At 44.8% G+C, this 11,313-nt stretch overlaps 1 protein-coding gene across 4 annotated transcripts in view; it reads left to right on the top strand.

Annotated features, from left to right (window-relative positions):
- daam1a (dishevelled associated activator of morphogenesis 1a) overlaps positions 1 to 11,313 on the top strand; it is a 62,737-nt gene that overhangs the window by 18,540 nt on the left and 32,884 nt on the right. For 3 of the 4 annotated variants that reach the window (XM_072688972.1, XM_072688973.1, XM_072688971.1), the window contains exon 2: positions 10,141 to 10,371. In XM_072688972.1, coding sequence (XP_072545073.1) covers positions 10,189 to 10,371 — 183 coding nt within the window. In that variant the 5' untranslated portion in view covers positions 10,141 to 10,188. Of the gene's footprint in view, positions 1 to 10,140; positions 10,372 to 11,313 lie in introns of those variants that run through there. The other variant, XM_072688974.1, reaches the window with a different exon arrangement.

Here is an 11,313-nt window from a genome sequence, read left to right as displayed (position 1 = left end):
CAACCTCCAGACCAGATCTGATCGTTCCCTCGCCCTACGTGTCCGGTCGCATGCAGGACCTCGCTTCGTTAGTTGACAAACAGTCGATGCGACTGTGTGACTGTCCATTAGCTGCATTGATCTGTTTATTGACCAGTGGAGCGTTGTGTGCTGACCTCAGAGACGTGCACTGATTGACCCGTCTTATGTAAGGTCTGGTATGGAGGTGTTCTCCAGCACTGGAGCACCATTATAGCTGTTGTGTCGGACCTGGATTAGCGTGTCTGAGGCCCGGTGGTGGGGGCAGGGCGAGGGGCTTAGTGTTAGATCCACACGGACACTGTCTGATATGAAGCGATGACCCTGATCTGTTTTGCCCCAGTTTTAATGACGGAGTGAAAGAATGTGAAATCTGACCATATGGTCAAAGTAAATGTTCGCCACATTAATACGAAGCACCACTAAGGCAGGGGCTGTGTGTGTGTGTGTGTGTGTGTGTGTGTGTGTGTGTGTGTGTGTGTGTGTGTGTAGAAGTTTTTGGCACATAATCCATATATATTCATTTATTTATTATTATTATTATTATTATTTTATTATAATTATTTATTTTTTAAATCTACTTAGAAGTTTCCTAGCTTATCTTCTATCATGGTGGGTGGTTTTGGTGGTAGTGGTGGTGGTGTTTGCCCTGGACGGTTCATTTTCTTTGGTACTGCCAAATAACCCATCAGTTCGTAGCGCCCCCTAGCCCTAGCAATGCTACTAGGAAGATAGGGGCCTAAAGCATGTCTCCTCCTCCTCTGAGGAAAGTGACGGGTCCCCAGCTAACAGATACCTGTGCTGACCAACATCACTTAAGTGTGATGAGGGGAGAGCGAGCTGCCCACCATCTTTAACTGCCCACCTGGAGAGAGCTTGGCCAGTTAGGCTCTTTCTGACTCTGGCCGCTGATGGCAAAGAGGCATGCCTCAGGATCTGAACATGCGACCCCCAGCCCATAGTGGTCGCGCATTAGACTGCTGAGTGTTTTTTTTTTTTTTTTTTTTTTTTTTTTTTTGAGGTAGTAAAGAAGGGGGATGTTCTGTAATGGTCAAGATAGTCACATGACCACAGTCCAATTTAGCATAATATTTTTTTTTGAGGTAGTAAAGAAGAGGCATGTTCTGTAATGGTCAAGATAGTCACATGACCACAGTCCAATTTAGCATAATTTATTTATTTATTTTTATTTATTTATTTTTGCTTTCACTGAAGACAAAACTGGATTAAATCGCCTCAAGAACAAGCAAATACAAGCGAAACTGCTCTGGCCCTTTGAGGCACGGCCTCCACAGAATTTCCAAAGGGGTCCTGTGGTATCTGGACACCTTTAGACATTAGCAGCAGCGGATTTTTTAAGTCCTGTAAGTTGTGAGGTGGGACCTCACAGTTCTTCCCTGGAGCACTTTAGGTAGGTACTGACCATACTGAGCATACTGGGAACACCACTCTGTCTGATGTTCTGGAGATGTTCTGACCCAGTCATCGTCTAGAACATCACAGTTTGGTTCTTGTCTCAGATTCTTACACTTGTCTGTTGTTCCTGCTTCTTGGAACTAGATCATTGTTATTCACTTAAGCTGCCAGTCATTCATCAATAATTGATCCAGATCAATAATTAACACGTCTTCCTGAATGAATGATTTAGCGAATGAACTGTCTTATCAGTAATCAACTACATTTACTTTCCTGAGAGTTTTCAAGTGCTAACACTTTCACTTCTGCTCCAGCCTGAGAGAATGAGAACAGCGGTCAGCCATAACATTACAACCAGGTGAAAACACTGATGATCTGGTTCCAGTGGCTCCTGCCTGTCAAGATGTGGATCTACATATTAGGCAGTGCTGAAGCACGTAAGCGTAAGAATCTGAGACACTTTGACAAGAACCAAACTGTGATGTTCTAGATAATGACTAGGTCAGAACATCTCCAGAACCTCAGCTGCAGGCGTGTTCCTGGTATGCAGTGGTCAGTACCTACCAAAAGTGCTCCAGGAGGAACAACCGGTGAACAGTGACAGGGTCAGGGGCTCACTGATGCTCATGTAGGTCCCACCTCCCAACTTAAAGGATGTCTAAGGGTGTCCAGATACCAAAGGACAGCTTCCGAGGTCTTGCGGAGTTCATGCTTAGACTTTATTGTGGACCTACACAACATTAGGCAGGTGGTTTTAATGTTATGGCTGATGGTCTGTGTGATAGCATATACACCATGTTATTATCTCTCAGCTGTCTGGTCTGGTCTGGTCTGTCGTGTGATTTAGGTGAGCGCTACGCCGGTCAGACTGACACAATGTCTCCAGCTGACCGCATCCAATTATGCTGCCTTTTATTCCCTCAGACTCTGAGGCTGTGTGTTGACCGTTCAGCGAGGTTATAACTAGGTCAGGCTCTCTGGCCCGAAACTGGTGGAGGAGCAAGGTCCCGTGACCTCGAGCTCAGAACGTCTGATGTATGAAGCTAGTAGTGAAGAACCAGGCCTAACTGAAGAGACCACCACATGGAGACAACGTGAGAGAGTGACAGAGGTGCAGGAAAGGTTGTGGAAGTCGTTTGGTTGTACCCGGGTCAGCACTGCTGATACAGGCTTTTCATGTCGTCAGAGCGCCGATCAAAACAATTAACATCCTGCTATTGTTCATGTTTTGCTGTGTGTGTGTGTGTGTGTGTGTGTGTGTGTGTGTGTGTGTGTGTGTGTGTGTGTGTGTGTGTGTGTGTGTGTTAGGGTGAGTACACGTGTGTTTGTGGATGTTTGGTTAAGTGCATCTCCAGATTTTTATTAGCCAAGATGATGTTTTTATAATACCTCCACTCACTGGCCACTTTATTAGAAACACCTACCTTGTGCTTCCACTCACTGGCCACTTTATTAGAAACACCTACCTCGTGCTTCCACTCGCTGGCCACTTTATTAGAAACACCTACCTTGTGCTTCCACTCGCTGGCCACTTTATTAGAAACACCTACCTTGTGCTTCCACTCGCTGGCCACTTTATTAGAAACACCTACCTTGTGCTTCCACTCGCTGGCCACTTTATTAGAAACACCTACCTTGTGCTTCATCACTGGCCACTTTATTAGAAACACCTACCTTGTGCTTCCACTCGCTGGCCACTTTATTAGAAACACCTACCTTGTGCTTCCACTCGCTGGCCACTTTATTAGAAACACTTACCTCGTTCTTCCACTCACTGGCCACTTTATTGGAAACTCCAACCTTCAGGCTCTGTGGAATGATATAATTGGCTCTCAGGCTGAGTGGAGCTCAGAGTTGTTTTCAGTGAGGGCTGTGGAGCTTAGCTGTGAGCTGAGGGACATCTAGGTAATCTCATTATTATAATAATGTGTGTGTATGTGTGTATGTGTATGTGTATGTGTGTGTGTGTGTGTGTGTGTGTGTGTGTGTGTGTGTGTGTGTGTGACATGCTGGCTGGACTGACATACACACCCTAAAAGCAAAACTGGGGTGAGGCCCTGGGTGGTGCCGACTGGGAGTGTGTGTGTGTGTATATAGCATGTAAGTATGTGTGTTAGTGTGAAACGTATGGAAGGAGATTGTGTAACATAAGGTGTAACCTATAAGGTGTGTGTGTGTGTGTGTGTGTGTGTGTGTGTGTGGATTTAATGGTGTTGCTGTGCAGACATGCTCATGCTGAAAGACTTCACCTCCTTCACTTATCTCTTCTGATCTTCCCTTTCTCTCTGCTCTCTGTCTGTGGCTGTCGCTCTGTCTCAGCCTCTACAGCTCAAACTTCTCCGCTTTAAAGCAACATTATGTAGCATTTTAGCTTAAATCAGCAGCTTCAGGATAATGCTGCTCCTCCACTGACTGGAACAGGGGGAGAACGGCATCTCCGTCATTCCCACTCCGGGCCGGAGCGCTGCTGCTGCTGCACTATGGAGGTTTGGTGGTGGAGCTGCAGGAGGAGAACCTCTCTCCAAAACTGCTGCTGTGTAACGCTGCAGAACCCATAGAGTCATATTAGTGTAAAATCCTGTAGTATTACTCTACCGCCTCTACAGCCCACATGCTGCTACACCTTCAGATCAAGCTTCTGGAGCTTCTCTCAGCTTGTCCAGAAATGCAGGTGTACAGCTGTCCATGAGGGGGCGCTCAAAGTGTGATTTGTTTTTACAGCAGTGGAGTAAATTATGTGAATTAGTGAATTATACTCCCCACCTGTAGGGGGAGCCCAGGAGCAAAACATAACAGTAATGGCATAATACAGCTTTAAATATGAAATGAATATGAAATGTCATTTACTGTGATAATCAGATTAACATGCTTGATCAAGGACCTCAGATGCTCAGATGATTAGACAAGCCATGTCCAAATATTTGTGGACATCCCTTCTGAAAATAAATGCACTCAGATACTTTAAGTTGCACCCGTTTCTGTACAAAAAGATGTTCAAATGCGCACACAGCTTGTCTAGTCCCTGTAGAGAAGTACTGCCAATAGAATAGGACTCTCTGGAGCAGATAAACATGACCTAGAGAGCTAGTGGGCTAGAGGGGTATAATTAAGCCCCCCAGCATTGAGGAGCTGTGGAGCAGTGGAAGAACTGTGTTCTCTGGAATGATGGTGGTGGAGCTCCATCCAGTACTTTTAGGATGAGTTGTGGAGTTGGTGATGAGGTGAAGTTGTGATCAATCATCCTGACCTCAGTAATGTCACTGAATGCAATCAAATCCTCACAGCCATACTGCAGAATTTAGTAGAAAATCATCTTCCTTGGGCAGTAGAGACAGTTACTCCAACAAAAGCAGAAGAAACTCCTTTTTTTATTTTTTATACCTTGGATTTCAGAAGAAACAATAAGTGAGCAGGTGTCCCAATACTTTTGTCCATATAGTGTACCGGACATATGCTATTGTTAATGAGTCACGAATGGGACGAGTCTTCTCAGAAGGAGCATTAATTGGAGGTGTGTAGTGTAACTACAGGTGTAGGTGTGGGGTAACCATGGAAACTAAAGTAGCACAACCACGGAAATTAGCATAGCATAAGTGGGGGACAGGGTGTAGTCTAACCGCTAAAATGGGTGTAGTTTAACCATAGAACTGAGGAAGGCGCAACCATGGCAACAGATGCTGTGTACCTGAGAAATGGTTGTACCGTTTACCTGCCAGTGAGCTGCCACATTATGTCGGGTGCTGGGGTTCGATTGCCGGTCTGAATGCCTATGCTGCGCTACACCAATAAGAGTCCCTGGGCAAGACTCCTAACACTACCTCCGCCCCCCTTCTGTAATGTGAGTAACCTTGTCAGTCGCTCAGGGTAAGAGCGTCAGCTAAATGCCATGGATGTGATGAATGGGTGTAGCATAACCATGGAAATGGATGCAGCGTAACCAAGACAACCTTCATATGGTGTGACCTATGTCATATGGGACATGGGTGTAGTTAAACCAATAAAGAGAACGTGTTTAGGGTACAGCGTAACCATGGAAGTGAATGTAGGTGCAGCGCATCGTAACCATGTAAATAGGTGTACTGTAACCATGGGCATGGATGCAGCGTAATCTCGTAGGTGTAGTACCTGTAGAACCAGGAGGATGAGAAGACATAAGTATGATGTAACAAGTGAAATGGGTGTAGCGTAAACCACGAAACGGAGGCTAGTATAATTATGGGATTGGTTCAAGTGTAGTCATGGCAACAGACGTCCCATTTGCAGGATGAAGCTCCTGTATAGCTCACTGGGAAATGATTTGTTATGACCAGCTGCTCCGGAGGCCCGGCGTTATGGGACATACCTAAAGAAAAACGGGTGTGTAAATAAATGGTCAGTTTTATGAGTTTTTGCGATGACCGGGGGACTCCTGTTTCACTGGTTTTATGAAAGGCCGTGTTCAGCTTCCCTCCTCATCACCCTGTTTGCTTTCATTGAGCAGCGTATGGTGTTTTTCAGTGGGTGAGGGTCATTTCCCACATTTCACACATTGGTAATGCTACACTCTGCTGACGGCTCACACAGATATTTACATTTTTGTAAATTTATAATACAGGGCAAGAGTCGTATGCTGGGTTTGATATGGCGGGAGATGGATGATGGGAAACCAGATATTCGGTATTATTCATTGGAGCAAGTGGAGTTAAATTGTCCTTATTTTTAAGTTTGTCTAATTAACTCTATATAACCCAATAAATATACCCAAATAAACATAAGGTCAGTGGTCAGTGAGAGTGTCTACCTGTAATTAACTCTATATAACATTAAAATAAACCCAAATAAACATAAAGTCAGTGGTCAGTGAGAGCGTCTACCTGTAATTAACTCTATATAACATTAGAATAAACCCAAATAAACATAAGGTCAGTGGTCAGTGAGTGTGTCTACCTGTAATTCACTCTATTTTGGTTTACTATAATGTTATATAGAGTTAATTACAGGTAGACACTCTCACTGACCACTGACTTTATGTTTATTTAGGTTTATTCTAATGTTATATAGAGTTAATTACAGGTAGACTCTCTCACTGACCACTGACTTTATGTTTATTTGGGTTTATTCTAATGTTATATAGAGTTAATTACAGGTAGACACTCTCACTGACCACTGACTTTATGTTTATTTGGGTTTATTCTAATGTTATATAGAGTTAATTACAGGTAGACACTCTCACTGACCACTGACTTTATGTTTATTTGGGTTTATTTTAATGTTATATAAACATAGTCAGTGGTAATTGGGATCTGAGCGTTGGACGTTAAGCTCCTGTCTGGTGTGTGTGTGTGTGTGTGTGTGTGTGTGTGTGTGTGTGTGTGTGTGTGTGTGCTGCAGGACAGTATTTGCTCAGTGGCCTTCTGCAGGTCAGGGTTTGGGTATTTTTTGGCAGGTGAAATGTTTTGTTCCAGCCATGAGAGCAAGGACACATCCCAAGGGAACGCCGGCCACAGGCTGGGAATGATTGACTCAACCTTCAGCTGCTGGAACAACTCTTAAAGCGATAGTGCCGCGTTTAGCGTAACCATGGAGATGGCGTTAACTTATCCATGGAAATGGGCTTAGTGTAACCATAGGAATGGGAGTGGCGTAACCATTGGAATAAGTATAGAGTAGCCATGGAAATGGGTGTGGCGTAGTCATGGCGAGGGGTGTAGCGTAGCCATCGAAATGCGCATGGAAAAACCATGGAAATGCGTGTTGCGTAACCATGGGAATGGGTGTGGCGTAACCATAGGAATGGGTGTGGAGTAGCCTTGGGTAGGGGTCTAGAGTAGCCATGGGAAGGTATATAGCGTAGTCATGGGAATGGGTGTAGCATAGCCATGGGAATGCGTATGGAGTAGGGGTGTAGCCAGCTTAGCTCTATTAGGGTATGTTTTTGTTTGATGGTTTATCTGGTCAACCTGACCAGGCTAGACTACCTGAGGTATGAACACAGTTAGGCTTCAGAAGGCCGCTGCTGTGTTTAGCTCTTGCTAACGTACTTCAGTCTATATTTCTAGACAACAGGAAGTCATCCAGTGTCAGAAACCAAAACAAAAGGGCCGATACCGCTCACTGAACACTTAGTCATGCTCATAAAGAAAGTGAAACACTCATATCTGCTCTTATCAGGGAGAGTATCAAATACACACACACACACACACACACACACAGAAAAAGTCTATGTAGTTGAGATGTTATCAGATTTAAAGTAAAGATAAGAGTCAACAAGTCTTGAGACCATTACAACCTCTCTGGACACTTTATTAGAAACCCGTCTTACTAGTTTACAGTTAGGCCCCGTTCACTCCTGGCATTAGCATACGTCCTGGGTGATCCAGTCATAGGTGGCCATCACGAAGTACAGGTGTGAACGGGATACAGTGTGTCTCGAGGTCCACATTATACACCAAAGCATCCCAACGCAGAAGCACCGCCCACACCAACTGCGTCGCTGCCCCAGCCGGACAGTACGTAATAACCAGGAGACCACAGGGTCCATCGTATGCACCAGACAGCTGAGCACACTACAGAGGCAACCTAGCTAATGGATAAAGAGGAAACTCGCGGCTGGTGCACAAGCCAAACGAGGTGCCTCATCTCGTTGAATCATTATTAATATGCGCCACGCCCCTCCTTCCCTCCTCTGACGCAAGGTACTGTCCAATAGAAATAACTGCTGTTGTAGCCAAACCTCATATCTCCACACATTTTGGGAATAAAACCTAATGTTATAATGATTATTAACCTTTCCACAACCCACAATTCCTGTTTCTACAATATGTAACTGTGTATTAGAAACTGTAGGAGTGACCAGGGGTGCCTAAACTTTTGCACAGGACTGTATATACAGGACAGTATCAAGGTCTAAGGTCCTAATCCATTATTCCAAGAGCTTCTCATTCTGAAGAAAGAAAGTAGTGAGATCTTGTTGGTGAGCTAGTCTGAAGAACAGAGCTCGGTTCCTCCAGGTTTCTCCTGGACGCCCCCCAGTCCAGCCAGCACAGCGTGGAGGATGTGTTCACCTCCATCAGCAGCAGCAGCAGCAGCAGCAGCAGCAGCAGCAGCTCACCTGATTTACCATCATTAAGCCCTGATTTACCACCAAACCAGGTGTTGATCTGAGGAGAACTCTAAATAATACTAGACTCCATGAGAGAGGAGAACTTTGGAGATGTTCTAATGAGGAACACAGTGATAGAGAACCTCCACCACTTTCTGTAGGAGTGTTATTATTAGTGTTTATTCTGATATCAATGTTTTACTGAGCAGATCAGCAGATTTTACTTGAGATTTTTCACAGGAAACTGAAACTGTGTGACAGTAAAAGTTACTGTAGTTCTGCAGATTCTACAGATCAGTAGTGAGTCACTTTATATTGTAATGAGCAGAATGGGAAGGGTCTGTGCTCTCGAGTGCTGGTTTTATGCAGACTGCAGAGCTGGCTGACATGCACTGCTGTCCTTTATCATATCTCACACACACACACACACACATTCCTGTGTGTTTATCTGTATGTGATGATCAGATCCTCTGGCGATGCTGCAAGCATGAGGGCATGTTTAGCTGCTCCAGCAGCTTTTCAGAGAAGTAAGAGGGTTTTTTAAGTCGCTGAGGTTAGGCGTGGTACACACACACACATACACACACACACACATTCTCAGTCCCAGACCATTGTAAAGGAAACATCTGTCCATCCTGTGCTCCTGCTGGGCTTTAATGGACCTCTGGGTTGATGGTTTGTGTGGAGGTCCGGTTGTATTACTGAGCGCTGGGATGCATCAATCAGGAATTTTTACAATTTCACCACTAGGGGTCACTAGGCTGAAACTTTTTTTTTTTCTTGGTGGTTGCTATGGTATTCCAGGTGGTTACTACGGTATTTTAAGATGATATTATATTAGGTTGTTGCTATGGTACACAATATGGACAAAAGTATTGGAGTAACTGTCTCTACTGTCCAGGGAAGAAGGCTTTCTACTAGATTATGGAGATTGCTGTGAGGATTTGATTGCATTTAGCAACAAGAGCAGCGTTAGTGCGGTCAGGATGTTGGATGATGATCACCACCACCCCACCTAATTATCCACAACTCCACAACTCATCCCAAAAGTACTGGATGGAGCTCCACCACCATCATTCCAGAGAACACAGTTCTTCCACTGCTCCACAGCTCCTCAATGCTGGGGGGCTTTATTATACCCCTCTAGCCCACGCCTGGCATTGGGCAGCATGGAGTCAATAGGGTCATGATGTTGATGATCTGCTCCAGAGGGTCCTATTCTATTGGCAGTACTTCTTTTCTACAGGGACTAGACAAGCTGTGTGTGTGTGTGTGTGTGTGTGTGTGTGTGTGTGTGTGTGTGTGCATTTGCACATCTGTGTCAGCAATGGGTGCAACTTAAAGTAGCTTAAAGTATATAGTAGAAGGGCTGTCCACAAACATTTGGACATGTATTTCAGGTGTGTGCTATGGTGTTGCCAAGTTGTTGCAGGGTAGTCGCTATGCAGTTGTTTTAGTAGGTCTTTGGTAGGTGGTTGCTATGGTGTTGCTAGATGTGTGCTTTAATGTGGCTTGGTGGTTGCTACAAAATTTCAGGTAGTTGTTGTGGTTTTGCCTAGTGGTTGCCGTGGTACCACATGTGTTTGAATGACCTCTCTCTCTCTCTCTCTCTCTCTCTCTCTCAGGGCGCTGTAACTGAGGCATATCTGCTCCCCTGGTGATCAGTGGTAACCATGGCCGCCCGTAAGCGTGGAGGCCGGGGTCTGTCCTTTATTTTCTGCTGTATGAAGAGCAGTGACCACCCGGAGATAACGTACCGCCTGCGGGAGGGCAGCAGCTTCACCCTGCAGACCATGGAGCCCACCCTGCCTATGCCCGCTGCAGAGGAACTGGATGCCATGTTCTCCGAATTAGTGGTACGCCCCCCCCCCCCAAATTAATTATTTTAATGCCGATATAAAACAGAGAATAATATAAAAAACATAAATAAAATAAAGACAGTAAATATTACAATCTACTGGTTTACTGGACACCTGGTGTGTCGGACAGGTTGTAACTGTGTGTGATTGATAGAGGTTGAGCACACCTGCATCTTTGGGCAGCCATTGGTCAAATTGCTTCCCAGATTCCTAATCAATAATCAAATCAGTTGGAACAAAATCCTGAGACGAATTTTCACTTTTTGGACCTGAATTGTTCCTCTCTAATGATTGATTTGATTATCGATTAGGAAGCTAGAAAGCAATTTGACCAATGGCTGCCCAAAGATACAGGTACAAATAAAGCAGGTGTGGTGGTGGTGAGAAGGGCGGGGCTTAAACAGACTCGTTTAAAGCTGTACAAATCTGCAACCAGAATAATGTGAGTAATAATAATAATGTAATTAGTTAATGTATTTATGTATTCCTAATTGTCCTCCCCAATATTAGGTAGCCAATTACCCATCCCACTTGATAGTACTCTTCCCTTATCATATAAATGTATGGTACCTGGGACATTGGGAGGGCGAGGGCTGACATGTTCAACCAGCCACTGCCTCTTTCTGAACTGCTGCCCATGCAACAGCCGGAGATAGTAAGGCGAGTTGTGCTCTCTCGGGCTCTGGCCGCTGATGGCAGGAATTCCGGACATTTTATGCAGTTTAGAAATCCTGACCAGACTCATTTTTCACATTCCAAAAAGACGACGATGTCCAGGACAATGGGGGTGTATTGTCACCCTCCATAATCTGTGCTCAATCTGATCTATGATGGTTTTTGAGGGCAGTCTTCTGAGGCTCTGAGGAACGCAGCAGATGCCTTCAAGGCTGGCGGCTCCATTTGCTTTGACTACACCTGAACCCTCATTAACCTTCTTTC

The sequence above is a fragment of the Salminus brasiliensis genome, chromosome 10 (genome assembly GCF_030463535.1).
Source record: "Salminus brasiliensis chromosome 10, fSalBra1.hap2, whole genome shotgun sequence".
NCBI classification, from domain to species: domain Eukaryota; kingdom Metazoa; phylum Chordata; class Actinopteri; order Characiformes; family Bryconidae; genus Salminus; species Salminus brasiliensis.
The sequence above is the reverse complement of the archived record's forward strand: the minus strand, read 5'-3'. Positions and strand labels throughout refer to the sequence as shown.